This window comes from Gallus gallus, chromosome 7, assembly GCF_016699485.2.
Source record: "Gallus gallus isolate bGalGal1 chromosome 7, bGalGal1.mat.broiler.GRCg7b, whole genome shotgun sequence".
In the NCBI taxonomy this organism is placed as follows: domain Eukaryota; kingdom Metazoa; phylum Chordata; class Aves; order Galliformes; family Phasianidae; genus Gallus; species Gallus gallus.
In genome coordinates this window covers 12,536,019-12,557,190 of record NC_052538.1, presented here as the reverse complement: position 1 = coordinate 12,557,190, position 21,172 = coordinate 12,536,019, and the positions used below count along the sequence as shown (strand labels likewise).

Below are 21,172 nucleotides of genomic sequence, written 5' to 3'. Positions count from 1 at the left end.
TCTTTTAAAGCTGATGTGCTTGATGTCAGCTACAGACTTTTTATTTCCTTTGCTAAACACAGAAGACTGTGGAAGTAGTGCAGAAAAAAAGTAAAAGTGATCAATTTCACACTGTGACTTATGCCATGACTTAAGAGCATGGAATTCTCTCAGGTAGCACAGGTAACACATATATCAGCCTATTGTACTTTTCAGTATGGGAAAACTGAGCCTTGAACACAGTTTACTCATTTTGTGTGTAGTCACATTTGAGATAGTCGCGTGACTATTTTGTTTTAATGAAAACTGGAGAGCATACCTTTTGACAAACCCTTAGCTGTCCTTCTGTCCTTGAGTGTATTGATGTGGTTACAAACCGATCTTTAAATGACCGATTGCAGATAGTATCAGAGAATGTGTGTTGTTTTTTTTTAAGGCTACCTCAAATTCTTCCTTATACTAAAACTCAGTGACTTCATTATAGTATTTTCATAATTTCTTGTCTCCCAAGCATGTAGGTATAACATGGTAAACAAACAAACAAAAAACTATAACTGGACTTATGATGGGAGTCTCCATTGAATTCCCAGCTGCAGTTGTTTTCTAGAATCTATTGCTGATTTTTCAGCAAGCTGGGAGCAAAAATATTCCCTTAAATGATGATGATGTATTAGGAGGATGATGTATTTAAAGGCCCTTTCTGCCTCCTTGATTTTTTTTTCCCCAGTGTTGAATTGGTTTTCCACTTGGAACATAAGTTGTGTTGAAATTGATTTGCTGTGGAAAGTCTCAAGCAGTTTTCACTTAAAATGAATTACAGTGAAATGAGCGATTGAAGAGTTCAGAAATTAATGTTTTTAATTTTGGAAGTTTTTGATTTTGTGTGTGTGTGTGTGTGTGTGTGTGTAAAGATAGGAAATTCTTCAGGTCTTTCGGTGAGGTGCTTTGACTCCACATAAGGGAAAGTTACCTTGAGCTTCACTCATGGAACTTTGAAATGTTCATATATGTCTCCCCTGATGCAAATTCAAGTATTTAAAAACAAAAACTACACGTTATCTTAGGATTCTTCAGAGAATTGACGCCCTCCATAAGACCGCCAGTCTTCAGCCTCTGCCAAAGCGTTAGGTGGCTGTATGCTTTTAGAACAATTTTAGATTAACAATTGGAAGAGGTACATTGGTGATATTTTCCCCAGCTTTCTGAAGCATATTATTTGGAAATGCAGTGGTAAAACGGAACTAACAGAACACGCACGCACACAAAAACACCCTGAGTACTCACTCGTATGTTCCTGTTTTCTTCTGCTTAATAAAATATGAATTGTGTAAAAGCAGCGATTATCACTAAACATTTACATTTGTATTTGCATTTGCAATGAAAAATAAGTGACTAGAGGTGCTAAGTCTCACAAAGGAAACTTGAGGATCGATAACTGATTTTAAAATGCATGGCTGCAAGCAACTGGAAAGAAGAAACACATGTATAGTGTGCATGTTTTAATTAGATCACTTGTGTTTTGAGCTGGTGCCTAAATATTTTACATCATCTTTTTTTCTGCAGCCCTACCATAAATTCAGCAGTGTATTTAGCAGATCAGCACATCAACTTCACATCTTTGACACCAGCCAAGCAGTCTGAATCAATTAATCTGAAAGCCTCAAAAAGCATGGATCTGGGTAAGAAGGGGTGGGGTGACACATAGGTCAGCTTTTTAGCCTCGGCACATCTGCACCATCTCTGTTTCTTGCTTTTGTTTCTTTAAGCACAAACATCAGGGAGTAAGTTCTGCAGAGGAGCCGTGGTGATGGGGACAGTGTTCTGTCTCCTGTAGCATCTTAATTGCGAGTACCCTTTTTAGGTACTCACAAGAAGAAAAGTATATTTCTCTTTTCTTAAAGGCCATTCAATCTATTGTATTGAAATCTTAGCTGAGGAAAAGAAGAGAGCTTTTGTAAAAATGAGCGGAAAGAATAACTGTACAAGTTTTGTGTGTCTAAAAATATAGCAGAGCAGCAATAATAGAAGTTTTTTTCATATATAAATGATTGCCAAACTACTGTGGACAAAGGCTAACTTTCTTAAAACAAGTTGTATATTTTTCATTGATTATGACAAACACAGGCAGTCAAAGCGCTGCAGTAAATCTTTATAAATGCTTGAAGAGTGGTAAGGTTATGGTCCTCTACCCATGAAAGCTGCACAGAAAATCTTACAGGCTGGGTGAAACAAAGTAAATGGTTCTTTCAATATTGATAAAGCATTTGTGAGTGAGAAATTGAGGGGTTATTGCAGTTGAAAACTGTGTCATGTTTTGATGATAGTTCAAGGAAAAATTTGCAAGGCTCTTAAGCCATGAAGAATCAGAAGCCAAATAAGCATGCCTTTTGGCTTTTAGTTCTTTGTGGCACTAGTCCTTTATCTTTCCTTTTCAGATTAAAGTGTTGAGGTAGTAACTCAGGGAGCTATCATTAGGGTGTGTTTAACTATAGATTTGTGTTTTGTTGGATCAGACCTCATAGACAATGAATATATCCTTATATTGTGTTGAGATAACCTTTTGTGATAGTTTTTTTTTTCTTGAAATGTTCAAATTTGGTCTTAGTTTTTGTCTTAATACTGTAATATTATTTTAATGTACCATTAAGTGTGTGTGCTTCTGTAATGGAATGTTAGGAAATTGAAACAGTTACTAACACATGGTAAGGATGATTTAGGGCAGTTTCTTAGGCAAATAACACTTCAATTTTGAAGTTACTGCATGACCTGACCAGAAATGTGTCCTTTTGAATTCTATTCCACCCTTTTGACAAAGAAGGATGCATTAGATGGGTTTCTTTCTAATGTTCTCTTTTTTGCTGTTGCTTAATGTTACTGCACGTACTGAAGAAAGAAGTGAGTTTTTAGACCTGACTTCTTTATGAACTTGATGTAGTCAGTGCCTGGATGCTTTTCTGTGCAACCTACTATAGAGAAGCTGCTTTAGCAGGGGAGTGAACTAGACGATCTCCAGAGGTTCCTTCTGGCCCTTATAATTCTGTGATTCTGGAAGGTAGAAAACATAATGTTCAACTTTACAGAGTATTTTTTGGCTCATTTACAGCTCCCACAGAAGTCATTATGAAAGAATGCTTGTAAGCAGCAATATAATATTAGGCAATGAGAATGTGCTTGAGAGCATGTTCTGAACTACCAGGTAATTTGCACCTCCTGTCCTCCAGTTCTGTGTTTATTTATATTGTAAGATTCAAAGCAGTATAAACAATCTGCTTTTGATACACACGTGGTACTTTGAGAATGTACCTGATTTACTAAATTGTAGTGGTTAAAAAATAAATATGAGTGTGTAGATGTCCTTAATATCTTAAAAAAAAAAAAAAAAAAGAAAAGAAAAAAAAAGATAATTGTTGCTTGTAGAATGTAGTTGAAAAAGCAAGTAAAACCAAAAGGGATAACGATCAGTCTGATTGGAAACACTCATGTTTTATCTCCCTTATGCATGGTGATGTGATAGACTTGTGTATTGTGAAGGTAAATCTGACACAGTTATTTAAAGAGCTGGGGAAAGGAATATGATGCAACCGTACACGTGAAGATTGTGTGTTTAAAAAAAAAAAAGTAAATTCCTGCTTTATTGAGGAAATGTGCCCGATTTTAATCATTTTGATAAGGCTGTGCTCATTACTTACTGGGAAAAAGGCCTGAGAAAGAAATCTGAGTATTTCTACCTGGTAGAAAAATGATGCTAGGACCTTTTCCAGACATTTTTTAGTAAGTGGTGAATGACTGTGTTCAATTTTTTACTTTATAAAAGATTTTAATTGAAAGCTTTTAGTTGGAAAGGTAAAGGGAAGAGAAACATGAAAATCTGAGCTAACAAACTCAAACACTGCTAATGCAACTAAAATTTCAGTAATTTGGTACCTAAAACTTTGCTTTCAAATAGAGCATTCATATAATGCATGCTCCAAAGTGTATTTTTAGAGAAGGGAGTTATTAGTTTACTTTTGTATTTCACATGTTATTTAACTGCAGTTGACACGCATCCTTAAGTTCTCATCCCAACATGCTGCTGAGTGCCCATTATTGATTTCAGTATGATGCCAGCACAAGAAAGATGCGAAGTGCTGCTGTCTTTATCTTTCAGACCCAGAGTTGTAGGTTCAGTGAATGACTTGTTGGTACCTCCAAAGAAACTTTATAGCAGATTCGGTAACAGAGGATGTTTTTGCTATCTGAAAATATAACCACTAGGCCCTCTTTTTCTGGTCATCATGTGATGCTGTCTGCTTGGGTTCTAAAGTTCTGCCGTTCCTTTCCAAAATAAATAATATGATGAACAGAAAAATAACAGAAATAAATTCTAGAAGGAAAGCTTTGAGACTTCACAAAATGTGACTTAAATGCAGTTTCTTTCCTTTAAAACCAAGTAGTCTCTAAACTGGATGTCACCACAGATGTGGTAAGACATAGCCTGTCTGTGCTTAAAGGTGTAAGGTTCAGAAATAACCTGGATATCTTTAGACAGAAACAACATCCTAATATCTTTACAACAAAATTAACATAATTTAGAGTATAAATGTGAAATCTGTACTGCTATCCACTGGGAAATCATTGCACTTTACTTTGGAATATGTTTGTAATACGTAAATTGCATAGTTATGAGATGAAAATGGCTTGGATTACATGATGGCATCATCTTAAGAAGGGTCATGAAAGGCATGTAACAAGTTTAAGCACGAGAAGCTGAGAATCTTGGCATTGCTACGGACTGGAAACCTTAAGACAATATACTAAATTTGTTAGATTAGAGAGGTAATGAAACTACAAAGTAAGGATCTTCTCATTTTGATGAGGGTTGACGTATGCTCAAAAGGCAAATTTGTTAAATAAAGACTGGTCTATAATTATACAGATTCACAATAGAAATCCATTTAAAATGGATGTTTATCTTTTCAGTTGTATCTACATTGGTGACTCCAGAAGTAATGCCTCCTGTTTATTTCCATGGCAACTACAACAGATTCAAAGAGCACAATAACATTTGACAGAGCAAATTCTGAGCTGTAAAACACTATTTTTCAATAGTCATCACCATTAGCTGTGCATTTTTGCCAACAGTGAATGAGAGTCTGCGTGTCATGCTTGTAAAAATCTGTATGGCCGTCTGGAACATGGCTTGTCTTTTGCATCACTGCTGAAATGTACCACCCATTGCCTCACTGTGCTCGCATCCTCTGTTTGGTCTCCAGAAACGTTCAGCAAACATTGATGAATGTCAATGGATGCCATTTTTTTCCACATGGGGGAATTCCATGTCACACCTTTGCTTCATACACACTTCCATGTCAGATGCCTTTGTGTCAGACTGCCCCTCTGCTGCTGTCTGGCAAACTGCAACAAAATGTAATGGAATATTGGTAGGAATGTTGAATTTCTACTTCCATGCCACCAACAGCTGCTGCCAACTTCATGGACCAACATTATAAAATAGGAGGCATTATTTATGGAGCAGCCCTTCATATTTAAGGCCCAGAATCCCAGATACTGTTGTAGAATATCTTAAAAAATAATGATGATAATACTATGAAACAGCTATAGTGGTCGTGTGGTATTTTCATCAGTTTTGCAGATATGTGCAGAAAATTCTACCTGATATGTATAGATGTCTTTATACCAGGTGTATGAGGGCAGCTGAAATATTTGCAGTGTGTCTTGATCACTTTAGCATCCATCCTTGAGGCAATGGTCAAAGGCTTCTTAAAATTTACTGCTTCATTCAGAATGTTAGGATACAGATTAGTTCCATCTCTGCTACAAGTCCTCATGCGCTTCCCTGCTGCTGTGTTCAGATAATAACAATACTTTCTGAGTTAGTGGTAGAGATCATATCCTGTGTCCTATGGTATACTTTTTTTTTTTTTTTTGCCTTGTCTACTTTTATTTTGAACTGGTGACAAATGAATACCACCGCACATTTCCTTTTATTAATCATGGCACTTGAAAAACGTCCACTTGGTTGCATGATTTCTTAAGGATGACGGTGCTTGAATATATTAGCAGGAGAAAGAAGTGTCCTTTTACTATGATTTCAAGAATTTGTGCAGACCAGCTGATGTCTGACTTGGATTGCTTGCTTCTACTGATTAGATTTAGACCGCTTGCCAAGTCTAGACCTGTGCTTATAGCACCGTGTTAAAAACTAGTGAAACAAATTCAGAAATGCTGAAATAAATGTGGTGTTGTGCCTTCCCACTTCAAGAATAAGTGCTACTTTTTTTTTATTTAATTGCAGATGAAAATGAAGAAATCAATGTCTTCTATACAAGTAATCAGGATGACCATTTTTCCTTTCCTTCTATACACACAGATATTCCCACACATTAGCAAGCTTTTCTAGAAAATAACTTCTGTGTAACAGTTCATCAGAATTCATTTTCAATAGTGGTTTTTTTCTTTTAACTATATTACAAAGGAGACAGAAAAGCAATATGGATTTTATTGCGTTGTATTAAAAGAAAAAAAAGAAGAGAAAAAGGAAGGCAAGAATATTTTATTTATCTCCAGCACTTTTATTTTCCATAAATCTTTATGCACAGGAATGATTTAGGTTATGCAGAAATGTAACTGTAGCCATGGGAATTGTATTCAAAAACATGGAAGTGTGGCTTGTTTTAACCTGAAGCAGCATGAAATTGAATCATATGAGTATACAGCAGTTTTGTTGTGTATCAATTCAGGCAAACTGCTTTGTAGATTTATATTTAAGGATGTTGGTATAATGACCCATGACCACTATCTCAAGGTACTCTCTCTTCCTTTCGCCATAAAGAAAAAAGCCATAGATCCTAACTGATTAAGCTCTAAAGCCTGAAGAACTAGAAATATCCTTTACTTGATTTTAAATGAGTGAAATATGAGTTGCTAAAACAGAATTTGACTTTGGTGCATATTTATTGAAGATATCAGACAACTTCATTTATGTATTTAAGAATAATAATTTAGTGAATATGCAAGATATGAGGTATTGGGGTATTCTGCCATAAAGCCACTATATAAGTATATGCTCATTCCTTTGTTTACAAAAGGGTACATTAGATAACAGTTCATGCTTTTAGAACATCACAAAAAAAAGATAAACTAATGCTTATGGAAGGATGTGGGAAATGCAGTTGATACTGTTATCAGCTACTTCTGTGATTGGCTCCAAACCAGGTTATCCTTATCCTGATTGCAAATTTGGATATTGTAATAAATATCTCAAAAGATAACCACATGAAAGCCAAGCAGAACTAATGGGGATTGCTCTTCAGTTAAAGCAATGATTTGATTCTTGTGCAACTGAAAGAATACTTTCTGGAGGTCCCCAGAAGTGTATTGCTATTTTTAAATCACTATTTTTTTTAACCAGGTTGTATTTATGGAATCAACTTTAAAATTGCCTTTAGAAGTTGGCTAGGTTCATAGGAACATCCACTGTTGAGAAGATGGGTCAGAATTTGAATAGGCTTTTCAGTGTATTGGATTATAAGGATAATTTAACAATCATCTTTTGGAGAGAAGGACTTCTCAGAAATGAGAATGTCTTAAGTTTAGGAAAACCAATGATGTGTATGGCTGTGGTTGTCTTGGGGATCAAGGGCCAGAAAACACTTATAAGTTTTCTTTAGCTCATGTCACGAACAGCTTTATAATAGTACTGCCAGATACATCTTTTCTGAGATTAGAATAGATACACATTTTCTGTGACTACTTTGCAGAATAGATTTTTAGAAACGAACATAACATAGTTTTCTTAGTTTATATAACTTTCTAATTTCAGATATGCAAGTAGGAAATCAAACAAAGAGTTATTAAGTAATAAGGACACTGTGAAGCTAAGTTGAAAATGATATTATTTTATTCTGTATGATAAGAAAGATTTCCAGTAAGGTCATTTCTTTTACTCAGTTCAGCACCAAATCTGTCGGTGCATTTGAGGGGAAGGTGAACTGTGGCAAAGGGATATGTGTAGATGAGTTGGAATATTAGTTCTTTTGACTGGTTTTGTAGAAACCTCTTAGGATTCAGAACATTTGCTGTGGAGCTGACTGGGAATGTCAGATGTAATGCTGGTGTTAGAGCTGAGAAACTGATAACGTGGTCGTGGTGGTAGTTTCTCACAGAACTTTAGTCTCAGGTTTTGAAGTAGGTTGATCTTTTAAGGCAGTTGCACGATTGAAGTGTTAGGGGGAGAAGATAGCAATTAAGTTAGTGTATAGTTACTATAAGAGAGAAAGTACAGATAACAACGAAGTCATATTTTCAAGTCAGCTTTAAGAACACTTAGTTTTAAATCTGTTCCCTATCAATGTTCTCAACAAGTGAATGACAGATTAGATTAGGAATTTGTGGTTTAACCCTAGGAGTGTGGAAGAAGTGTTAATGATGTGTGGAAGAAGTGTAGTGGGGGAGCTGGATCGGTTTCAGCCCTGTACAGTTTCACTTGAACAGAGGTGAGAAGAGATTAGAGAGGACAACAGAAGTGTAAAAGAAGCAGTGATGGCCTCAATTAGCAGTGTAACCTTCAAGAATGAGGGGTTCTTGTGCTACTGAAAGAAAGTGAATAAATTTGTATCATGCTGGCTGTGAAATTGTAAAGCAACATTATTTTCTGAAAATAGGAAAATTTCCATTTAAAGATGCATGTGTCTACTGTCCTGCATCAACTGTACTGATGGTCCTTAAGAAACACATAGTAGAGACAGCAAACTTAAACGTTTGTGTTTACCTTTCTGTGTGCTGACATACCAGGTGGAGACCAGAGATGAGTGGTGTCCATCAGGGTTCCACACTGGGACGAGCACTGTCTAATATTTTCAGTGTTTCTATGGGCAGTGGAATTGAATGCACCCTCAGCAAATCTGTGGATGTCACTGAGCTGAGTGGTGCAATTGACAGTCTGGAGGGAAGGCATAACATACAGGGGGACCTGGACAGGCTTGGGAAGTGAACCCACACAAAACTCAAGAAGTTCACCAAGATCAAGTTGCAAGGTTGTGCACTGAGGTTGGGGCAATTCCACATATCAGTACAGACTGGGTGACAAATAGATTGAGAGCAGCCCTGCAGAGAAGGACTTGAGGGTACTAGTGCGTACGTCAAAAGGAACATGGCCAACAGTTCAAGAAGGTGATTCATCCCTTCTACTCCACCTTCATTAGTTGCCTGAATCCAGCTGTGAGGACCCCAGCACAAGAGAGACAGTGACCTCTTAGAGCAGGTCCAGAGGAGGCCACGAGGATGCTCAGAGGGCTGGAGCACCTCTACTATGAGGATAGGCTGAAAGAGTTGGATTGTTTTTCTCCAGGGAGACCTCATTGCAACCTCCCAGCACTGAAAGGGGCCCTACAGGGACAGATGGGGGAGGCTCTGTAAAGGCTTACCATCACTAGCAGAGAGTAGAGGAAATTACTGAAGGAAAAGATTTTAAGACTATGCAAGTTTATCCTTCCTAACATGCTCAGTTTCAGTTCAGTAGATTTTAGTATAAAAGTCTGTAGTCTTTGTACACAGAACTACAATGAAAATCCAGAACAACCAGCAGCATTTTCTAAGAGATGGTTTTGAGCCAGCACTTGACACGTTCTCTGTGAGTAATTTATGTCACTCCTAGAAGGGGAAACACTTCACCAAGGAAATAAATATGGCAGGAGAATTATGTCATTGGCACTATCATTGACTAAAATTAATTGATGATGCAGTGCCTTCATTATGCTGAAAGGACTGGGTATGGATACAGTCCACTGGAAAAAAACAGTGACCAATTTGTCACCTTTCTTTATTTTCTGATGTTTATGCCACGGAAACTGACAGAGTCTAAAAAGCACAGAAGCACCATTTGTGTATGTGATTTGGGAATATGTCCATTGTTAATTAACTGTAAGAAGTTTTGTACTGGGCCTCCAACCAACTGATAATGGAAATTTGTTCTTCAGGAAATTCTTTTTAGGCTCTCTTCTTATTTTCCATTTATTGTAATTTTTAGTCCTTGTTTGCATCTTTTCTGAGTGCAGAACTACAGTTGGTTTTCAAAGGCATTTGTTTGTTTGTCCAACAGAAATGTTAGAAATGCAATTTAACTTCCACTCATTAGAGGATTTAAGTAGCTATTGGGCAGTGTGGCAAAGCATTCAAGAAAGACACTGAGTTGAAGAGTGTTATCCTGCATCTTGTGAATAGCAATGACTCCTTGTTTTGGGGATAAATAGGATAATTGTACAAAGATTGCACTCGGAATAAAGGAGAAAATCTATTATCACAGCTGGCTGCAGCATTTCTTTGTGCTTCCCTAAACAACAGTTTGGAAGTAGTTTGACCTTTCAACTTGGCCTATGTTTAAATGCAAACTCTTTTTGAGGCAGCACATAAGATTTGTTGTGTACAAAACCATTGACAGTCATGCAGGTTACATTGGTTCTCTTTAGTGGGGCACAGAAATGGCAACCAAAAGATTATACGGAGGATATGGATGCTTTTTGGTTGCTTTTACTGCTGCTTGAACAATACTGCCCGGTTTCTTAAAGCGAAACTGCCTTCTAGAAAATTACCATAGGAAATTTTAATATAATTGATTATTCCTAACTTACAGTTTGTTTGGTTTTTAACTTTTTGTTTTGGTTGTTGGCATTTGTTTATCTTAGATTATATAATATAGAATATTACTACAGTCTTGCTGGTCCCCCATATGTACATGCTTTTCTTATGTAGCTGTAGAACTTCAATCACCCTCATTTAAAGTACTGGCAATGACTATGTATCTGGCTTCTGTGATGACATTGCAGCTCCTAAATAGTAGAAGTTGGGTTTAAATGAGCTAGCATGTTTTATGCTCCCAAACACTGATAACTTCATGAGCCGACATCCCCTAGAGTTCAGGGACATTTCAAAATGTGTTTGGTCAACCAGTTATGGAGAATTTTCTTCTTTGAGTGTATATACTTCATTGCACTGGTCCCTCCCTGATATTTTTGTTGTATTGTGCACAACAATTCTAGCTCACCAATACACTGTGTTTAGAGTGTTCCCATAAAAATAGTTGCAGCTGACATTTTGTTGTAAGTGTCCTTGTGATACACACCAGTCAGACACTGTGAATTCTGAGTGTGATCCTCTTGATCTGAAATTTTTCAGCTAGTTGCAATGTAATTTCTTGTTGATGTTTCAGTAAGAAAATACTTCTTTTTACTTGAGTGTTGAGAGTAGACAGTATATTTTGCTTCTTTAAAATCTTTCAGGTGCCTTTCTGCAAAGGTAAACCAACATTAGTGTGAACTTCAAAAATACATTTCTATTTAGCACTTACTTTTTTCCATAGCCAAGAAGGACAGACAGAGAAATATTACTTCTGTTGTAACTGACCAATTGCATCAATTTTGAACATCATGTGAAGTAGTACTCGAAAATGCTGTTTTGTGGAACAGGACATCTTACATACGTACTAAATAAAATCTCCAGTTACAAAAATTTCAACGTATGCATGTATGAAGTGGTTGAAGGAAATGAGTCTTTATTTCCCATTAGCCCTTCCTTCTTTTCTGTCATCTTCTGTTTGTTCCCTAAGGAAAAGGGATGCTAATGAGTGGAATTCTCTAACAGCAGACATGTCTGTGCCACTCTGTTCTAATGAGAGGTGGATACCCTCCAAGTTACTGCCTAGGTTTAATACCTCATGAAATGAAAAATGTCTCATGGAAAGGCCGACATTTTGCACAAACTGATATAAATCTTCAATTTTTCTGCCCCCCCAGTTTGCGTGTGTTTAAATGTATAATGCTAACCTTGTTTTCTGGTAGGATTATTTTTCATTTCCTAATCATTTTATTCTTTCTTCTTTCCCTCCAGTATTAAAATCTAATTTTTGCATGTGAAGCTGGTCTGTAAAGTATGATTAATTCAAATGGTTTTGCCCCTTTTAATAACAAAACTTAGTTTCAGGCAGAACCAGGCATCAGCATGGTTTTAAGAAATGCTGTGAACCTTGGGATCTATTATTTTTCAAGCTCCTATGTAGTGTAACGTAGCCTACCCCAACTAATTATCATTTATTACAGTGATTGCCGTTAGTGACTGCTATAATTAAAGTTGCATATCAGTTTCCATTATAATCCCTTGTTTTCACACAATCATATAACTTGCCAAAGCATTAGCCTTTAGGGCAAAAGTTTTTCATGGTAGTGTTCTCCTCAGAGGTAAATTCTGGGGGAGAGAGGAGGAAAAAGAGTTGTACCTGTCCTTATAGAAAGTCCTTGTCTGGACATTTTGAGTTGTAGGATCAGCTAAATTGCATAGCAAGAAGCTGAATCGTTTCCATCGTTTCAGGGGACTAGGAAGACTTAGAAGTTAAAGGATAAGGAGTATAGAACTGCCTTTAATTTTGACTGCTCTCACTGTTTTGCCTTTCGGTGTCTCTGCATAACACTGCAAACAGTTGTTAGTCTTACTTTATTTGCATCTACATCTCATAGCACCATTTAACGATGTTAATTTTAGCAATGGGAAATGTTTGATAATCAGCTTAGAAAAGTGGATACGAGATACAACAGGCAGGTGTTGATTCGTGATTCCAGTCCTGAATCTGGTGCTGGTTTTGGGGTAAAAAACTTTTCTAAAGGTGAGATGGGGAGGGCGGTATAAGCGAACATTTTCTATGATTATTTTCCTGGTAACAGCTACTAAATGTCAATAACTGCTGCAAAGCTTTTCCCTGGGTAGAAAATGACATCTTCCTGTACCACTGCAGATAACCCCGCCTGCAAACTTTTTATGGTGACCACTATATAAAGAATGTGTAAGTTCACATTTACAGTGGTTTGAGTATGACTTGACAATTTATTATATCGTATAAAGAAATCACATTTTAAGGTATAATATAAGGGAGTGCTTGGGCAGACAGAGTGAAGGATAAGCTTTGAAGCCTAACATTCATTTCCTGTGCTTGTTTTATCATCCCTAACGTTACATTAACACCAGTTCTTTGCATAGAATTCATTTTAAGAAATAGTGATTGGTTCTTCCAGCCAGCCCTGTGGGACAGTGCTTTAATTATTTTCATGAGATATATGATAATAAACTGAAGTACAGTAGAAATGACAATTTTTGTTACATTCAGAAATTGTTCCTCCAGTAGTCTGTCTGCAAACTGTTACTGCTGTAAACATCTGTCTTTATATGATGTTGTGAAATTCTACACGGGTGTGATTAACTGAAAAATAAATCATAGCAGGGAAAAAAGCTCGAGCCTTCAGAAAGATAGTCTTTTTGGAGACCTCGTTGTTTGCAGAGGGTCCTATGAGTGTCATCAGTGAGATGTCTTGTGGAAACCTTCTCATGCACATCTGGATTCTTTTTACCAATTGAGGACTTTGATCTGAAAATGTTACAGCTCTCCTATGCCCTGTAATTTGTCTGGCAAGATGAGTTATTTACAAATGCAATTGCTCTTCTGACAACTCCGTTTTGAGCGTGTAAGTGCTTGGGGTCCTGATCTGTAACCCACAAGGACTGCTGGTAGTCTTTTTATTGGTTTCAGTGAGCTTTGATTCAGGTTTTTGGACTTTGAAGCACCCCAGGTGGATTGGGGTGGGGCCAAAAAGAGAAAAGAATTTTTACAAATGATTATAATTTAAAGATTTAGGCTGCTGTGCATCTGAAATAATTTGACAGTGCTTCAAAGGCGTGTGAATTTCAATAAGTTTCTGATCTTTGTGTCTTTTCTTTTATTCCTACAGTGGCAGATGAAAGCAAAGTTGGTTCCTTGGCTGGACACAGATCAGGTAAGCTGTTCCTCTGTTTTGGAGAAAGAGTCAGCAACCTGAAAGTAGCATGGCCAGTAAATGAAGTCAGCCTACACAAACTGTGGTGCCTAAATAAGTTGCAAATTAAGGTATTACTTTGTATTCCCTAATTCTGGGTTGTGCAGCAGTGAATTAGTTATGTTCTTGGCCAAGCAGCGTATGTAGCTGAGTCATTTGCAGGAAGAGATGTCTCTCTTTTTTTTTCAGTTTCGGTGCTGCACACTGAAGAAAATGAGGGTTCACATGTCATGTAGTGGCTTAAGCAATAGAAACTTCAAAAAGCGTACTTTTTCGCCTTGCTCTGAGTTCCACTTCCACTACCAGAATTATTGAAGATAACACAAAAATATTCTATAGTTCATAAAAAAAAGTCAGTTTTTCTTCCCATTATGCTTATGCAGTAAAGATTACTGTTTTAAAAACTTTTCTGGCCATTGTAATAAAAAAAAAAAAGGATAAGAATAATTAGTCCATAATGTTATCATTACTGTTCCTACTTATTAAACAATTTGCACAAACCACACCATGGTACTGTACAGCTTGCAGTTCTTTAGTATAAGAACTTTTAAGGAAATGCTGTAAGACTGTAATTTTTCACAAGGCACGGATAAGCTGACATGAGAAACCTTGAAAACCTCCTAGAAAACTCAAGTGATTCGGTGATGTCTTTTAATGTTAGGAAGCCCTGAAGTTTCTGGCTGCCCCTTTGCTGTATGATTGCATGTTGACTTTTTCCACCCCTTTGATAGAACTAAAAAGCTGAGTTTGTGTGAAGGAAGGTCAGCTGTGAGATTCCTGGTTGTTTATGGTATTCCTTCCCCGTACAACTGGGTGTCCTCCTTTGCTTTTGTTATCTCGTAGTTCTATGGTATGGATTTTCCTTATCTGAAGACCTTTTCCTGAACTTAAAGTAGACAAATTCTTTTTACATTCTTTTGGCTTCTTTCCTGAGTCTGTGAGCCTCTTGGATTCTCTTTCTGAATAAGGAGCTAGTTCATATGTCTTGTAACATTATCACTCCTGTGGAGAAAAAAATCTTTCAACTTCTTGTTTTGGGAATGTGAAAGCTTCAAAGAAAGGATCTTGTTGAGTTGGAGAAGCGAAGGGTTTTGCTCTTGTTTTATTTTTTTTTTATCCTATGCAGAGAAATTACTAAAGGCATGCAATATCATGCAGTATTCCAAGGATCACCAGAATTTACTGCTGTCAGACGATATTGAAAGGAAACCTTGTGAGATCAGAAATCTTTGTCAGTCAGTTATTACAGACTTATTAAGCTTTATACCATTTTTAGCAGCATTTGATCTTTCTTCTGCGTACTTCTCCAGATTATTGAAAACAGTGGCTTTCAAATTTGTTCTGTTTGAGGACACCTAAGAATTCTATATGAAAATGTGGATTCATGCATACTGGCTTTTGTCTCGTTTGCTTTCCTTGCCTTCCGTATACCTCTTAAGATCTTTTTTGTAATAGGCTAAAATCTCTGTGGTCAGCAGATCAACTAAGAGCCAAAATTTCCCACAGATTGTTTTGTCTGTCTCTCTTTTTCTGTTCCTCCTTTAGAAGAAAAGGAACTAGCTACTTCTGAGAAGGACAGAGTGTAAATTATTTAATTGGTTCTGTCCACTTTAAATATTCTTCAAATACTGTCGAAAGGTTATTTTCCCCTTCAAGGTTCCATTTCCTATCCCTTCATGAAAAGAAATCAAGCTGTACTTTCAGCTTTCTTATTGTTCCATTAAAGGTTTGCTCAAGAACATGGAGCCCTTTTTACCTGACCTCTTTTTACTATTTGATATTTGGAATTTGTATCGTGTATGTATGTTTCTGGCATTCCATTGCATTGCAGCACTCTTGTAACATCTTTCATTGTGCTGCCTTCCTGTAGGCACCTTTTTAAAGAAAGCTCTAAGGGAGATATTGCAGCTTCTTGTGCTGGAAGCAAAACACTTAATTTCTCATTATATAAAGAAGAGTTTCCATCCCATTCTAGACTTCAGGAAATTAAACATATTTCTCTACAGAATTAATTATCACCTACTGACAATCAATGCAATTATCCCTTCTCTCCTTCAACATGACTTGTTCTATGAAATACACAGATGAGTAATTCTCTCTGGGGAAATATCCTTTCTGTTCCTTCTGAGGCAGTGGCCCTTGAAGCATTTCATCCCAGCTTTTGCTACCCTCCTGTATCCCTTGTATGTTACATGTTACTGAGCTCAGGAGTTAGTGTTAATTTCCTAAGTGTCACCACAACTCTGCAGAGGACCAAGGCGTGTAAAGGATCTGTTCCGCAGTCCATCTTCCTGTCTTTTTATATACTGCACCCACAAACAACTGTTCTATATTCTTTTCCATAAAAACATAGATCTGATTTTAGAAGCATGTCTGGATATACACTGAAACGTTGCATGGAAAAATGGCTGGAGGGTCATTCTTGTATTTTAACTTCACAGAAATGCAATAGAAACGCTTCAGTGAATTCTGGTTCCCATAGCTGGCTTCTCTTTTTGGAGGAGTACTCCTGCAAAGCTTACAGGTGTCAGTGTTGTTTCAAATGCTTTCTGCAATACCATTGCACAAGCACTGGAATACTGTGTAGATGTGGCCTACTCTGTACTTTAAAGTGTGTGTGCAAGATATCCTCTCTTCCTAAAATTCCGTAAGGAGGACTTTTTTCCACTGCAGTCTTCCCTGTGCTTATCAAAAGTGAGTCTGCATTCCTTAAATGCCACTGCACCAATGACAGTGAGAAGCAGACAAGTGGGGCCTCTATATTAGAGCAGAGCAAATTCACAAAGATGAGAAATCAGTGAATATGAGCTCATTTTTTCATGATCTCTTTAGCATTTTAGAAAAGTAGTTACAGGAACAGCTAGGGAATGGCAGGATTGTTTTTACAACACATATAACCTGATTTATATTGAATACAGAATACGGAATTCTTTGCGGCTATGTTTTTTTTTTTTTCCTTCTAAATTTTTTGTGTGTTCTGATTTATTGCTTGGAACACTTTTAATATGTATTGACTGTCTGCTGAGGTCTCTGCTGACACAGCTCTTTCAGATGATGCAGTGCTGGAGAAAAGCTGATGAGTCTTTCTTTATGAGCTCTGACATATTAATTAGCAAAATGGGCAAAAAAGCTTTCCTATTTTTATTTTAATGTCACTAGACCATGCTTTTGGCTTGGATTATGTTTGGAGACAGTTCTGAGACGAGATGAGTTGCAGATCTTATTTTCTTGCTGGTTGCTGTGCAAGGGATGTAACACTGGGCTATGGATTGCTACTGGCACTATTGAGTTCTATAGGGTAGCTTTGTTACCAAGCTGAATCTTTGGCTACTTTATATTAATGCTGTATGGCAAGGGGTACCTACCTGAGTAAGAAAGGGTCCACTGGGGTAATTTGAAGGATGCATTTTGTCAAATAATGCCCCTTATTTTACATTTTGTTGCCACTGTGATTACATGGTTATAGTTCAACCTTGGGTAGGATCAGCATTCTGGGAAAGAGGGTTTGAGGAAGTGAGTATATAGTTTAATCCTGCAAGATCAGGGCTTTGACGAGAGCTATGTGTCAACAGCTCTGTTAGATTCCAATCTGTACTGCTTCGTGTGGATTAACTGAGTTCTTGTTAAAATGGGATTCAGACTAGGGCTGGAGTTGGCTTATAATAAAGTGAGTTAAAGGTCTTGATGCATCTCTCTGCATGCTTTTAGTGCCAAATTTCATTAAAGCTAGAATGACAATTAAGATTATGGCTTAGGACAGGAGTGGTAGAAAAGTTTGTTTATTCCAGATTTTGTGACCCACTGCAATACATTAAGCTTCATCCTTACCTTCAGGAAGGCTCTCCTGCCTATTGCAAAAGCCAATGTTGCATTCGTAGTTTAAATAACTTTATGCAGTGCTCAGGTTGCATCAGTGCAAGTGAAAATAAATCTTCCCTTTGACTTCAAAGCTGAATGGGGCAGGACGATCCCTAGCTGTTTTCTGAGGGTGGCTGCAGGTTGCTTCTGGACACTGTACCTGGTACCTTTCAGCACAAGTACCATTTTTAGGAAGTAGTTCATAAGAGTAGAAGAGCTGTTATAACACTGCTATACTGTAGGTTATTACATTCTTATAACCCGAGGTATGCCTGGCCACTGGTAAGTTTTCAAATACAAACATAACATTCTTTTTGTTTGAAGAACTCTATTTTTCAGAGGTATAGGGTATGGCCTGGTGCAAGCACGTTCAGCAGTTGAAGGTTGTTTTGGTGAAAGCGTGAATAGGTGCTAGGCTAAGCTTATTGCTGCAGTCTCAGTTCAGGCTTAGAAGAGAAGGCAAAACTTAGGCTTAGAAGAGAAGAACTTTGCTTTTTAAACTGGAGGGATCAGGCAGAGGTTGAGCTAGTGGAACACTAGCAAAATCCAGTGGTTTATGCATGCCTACGTTGCACAAAGTGCATTTTCTTAGCCAAGGATCTTGCCGCATGCTTGTGGTAGGGACAGAAGTGACAGCAGAAAGCTTAGTGGATGTCAGTGGGCATGTTTGCATAGAATGGGACCAGTGCCACTGGAGAAAGTTTGGCTCCTGTTTTGCTTTTGATTTCCAGGTACACAGTGGTGTTTAAGGAAAATAGTACTCTCCTCTCCTGTTTCCACATTCATAATTTATTGAACAAGCCTTTTCACAGCTGTCTATAGGATTAAAGATAAGCTTTTCAAAGGGAGCATTGGGTTTAGTTCTGAGTTCATAAGAATTTATATAGTAACTAGGTCTAACCCTGTTGCAGTCAAAAAGACTTGTAAATGGCTGAGCTGCCTGACCTATGCAAGTGAGGTACGTGTCCAAACATGGAGCTTGCCACCACCTAACTGAAATCTTGTGGCATATAGAACGTGACACTTGCCTTTGCATTTGTGAGAGGAGAAAAGGGCTGATTCTACCTCATTTCATTTTTCTTTCATAATAAAAGCATAATATGTGGCTATGTCAGTCATTCTTGCAAGTGTGAAGGAGGAATTGCTTGCTCTGTAGACTGAAGTATACCTGAGCAGTACCAATGCATCTTTTTGTGATGATGCAGTGCACTGTATTACCAGCATTGTGTTCCTCCAGGACATGAACCTTCAAACTTTGTGTTAAGCTTTAAAGTCTACTGATGGAAATATTTTCAAAAGGTTTTCATTCTTTTACCTTTATTTTGGACTTCTCTTCCTCGATGATTCTTCTCTATTTATTATTAACTTCAATTATGCTTCTCCGAGCAAAACATTCCTTTGGTCCATGTATTTCCAATGAAAATGCTGTCATCTGAGAATCTGTGTTTACGCGTGCAGCCAAGAAACGAAAAATAAGGTTCCCTTTTCCTGCAGGTCACTTGCAGAGTTAATATTGCCTACTGTTCATCTGGTTGGTAAGATCTAAAGTCAAGGATGTTACACTGAATCTATTATGTACTTGTGAGATATAAGGATTTGTAATCTAGAAGTTAAAATGCTTGGCTTTCATTCAGTTTCTGCCTACTTATCTTTGATTTTTTTTTTTTTTTTTTTTTTTTTGGTCTATTCTTCAAACACAGCTTGTCCAATGAAACCAGGGTGATACATAATTTACTTAGTACTCTGTGCCATTAAGGCTTTACTACCCTTTCTGTAGTGGACTTTATTTTTCAAGTACAAAGGCAGTTCTGAAAGTAATGTGGGAAAGGAGTAGCAGGAAACAAAATTAGAATTCTTGTGAAGTTCTAATATTTTCTGATCAAGCTAGAGAAGCTCAAACTGGACATTCCAGATACCTTTTTTTAAAGAGGCTATTAAAAATGAGACTAATGCAGCAATCTCTTTTTTTGTAGTATGATGTGGTACGTACTCCTGTGTGCAAAGCTGCATTTTTCATTGGCTCAGGAAAAAGAAGGCTGAATGCTTACAAGTTTCTGTGCTTCAGTTATTCCAAATTAACAGGACTTGTATCATTGAATGTGAATGAAGAGCCATCTAAGATGCTTTCTGAGTGCCAGGCTGGCAGTCAGTACAGTCCCTCTTGCCTGCCAGGCATGTATGGCTGATAAGCAGCTCTCACGGATAACCAAGCTGCGTGGGTCTCTTCTATGGAAGGAAACAAGCTGGCGCTTTTACTCTGAGAGGAGTCATTTTGTGCCCCCAGTAACTCACCAGCTGTATCTCCTCTCTTGACTTTTTTCTGTTTGTTTTTGAAGACTTTATTAGCTGTGTGATGATGATCATTGTGACCCCTTTTATGTTAGGTCCTGAGAAAGTCAGCTGTTGATTAAAAAAATCTTTTGCTTGAGGGTGGAGTTTGATGGTAGTGTTAATCTAAAAACTTGCTGCTGCTGAAAGAGGCATATTTAGTCACCTTCCCACCTACCTTCAGCTGCAAGGTTCACATATTTCTTTTATTTAAGTAAAGTTCCCATAGCTTAGCTATTGAGACTGCTGAGAGTAATAAAGCAGCCAAAAACCTAACATGGGAAAGAGAAAAGTGAGTAGTGCTAGGCCGATATCCTGTAGCCACCTTTTTGAGAGACAAACCTGCAGAAGGGAAACTGCAAGAGGGTGGACGTGAGAACTGTGCTTTTTGGAGGCATCCAGCTATTAAATCTGCCATGCCTAACCATACCCTTAACAAATTCAAAGGACAAATTTACACTGAGTTTTGAAACAAAAAGAAGAAAAAGTGGTAGTCTTTTATCTGCCGGATATGAATACTTTCTTAGTGGCAGGAGAGCAGGAAAAAAAACAACAATAATCCTCTGGACAGTGAAGAGCATCTCTGCTGTTTCATCCTTCAATTGCAAGAATCCTCTATTAAATCACTGATTCATTTAAATTTTATGAATTATCTTTGTGTTCTGCTAATGACTCTTAGTCTGTGTTGTGTTAAGTTATGGCAGAGTATCCTGTTGGTCTTTGAGCTGTGGTCATGAAGATGAATGGATCTGAGCTCTTAAGAAAAACAACAAACTTGCAGGAGAAACCTATTTCTCCCAATATCCTTGTACAAGATTTAGGGTGCAGAGCAGGGCTGAACATAGAACAACTGCAGAAAAATTATGAAGCCAGGAGTCTGTAATACAGGTTTTATAATATAGCATATTTGATTTAATATTTTCCTCTCTCCATGTGAGGAGTCCCAGGATGCCATTGTATTCATGAATGCCTGGCCATGTGTTTTTGCCCCCTTTTTCCCCCTGTGTGAGCATTACTTCTCTTGCAGTTCCATGATGAGCTGTTGTAGGGAGCTAACCTAGCAGAAAAAAATAATTCTGCAGAAAAGAATACTATTTTTCTGGTTTGACCAAGGGAGCAAGAAAAAGGGAGCCCTGGAGAGAAATGTTTTTTGT

At 37.5% G+C, this 21,172-nt stretch overlaps 1 protein-coding gene across 1 annotated transcript in view; it reads left to right on the top strand.

The window, feature by feature from the left end:
- PARD3B (par-3 family cell polarity regulator beta) overlaps positions 1-21,172 on the top strand; it is a 368,137-nt gene that overhangs the window by 190,005 nt on the left and 156,960 nt on the right. The window contains exons 15-16 of the mRNA XM_015289524.4: positions 1,543-1,658; positions 13,749-13,793. Of these exons, the coding sequence (XP_015145010.3) occupies positions 1,543-1,658; positions 13,749-13,793 (161 nt within the window). The remainder of the gene's footprint in view (positions 1-1,542; positions 1,659-13,748; positions 13,794-21,172) is intronic.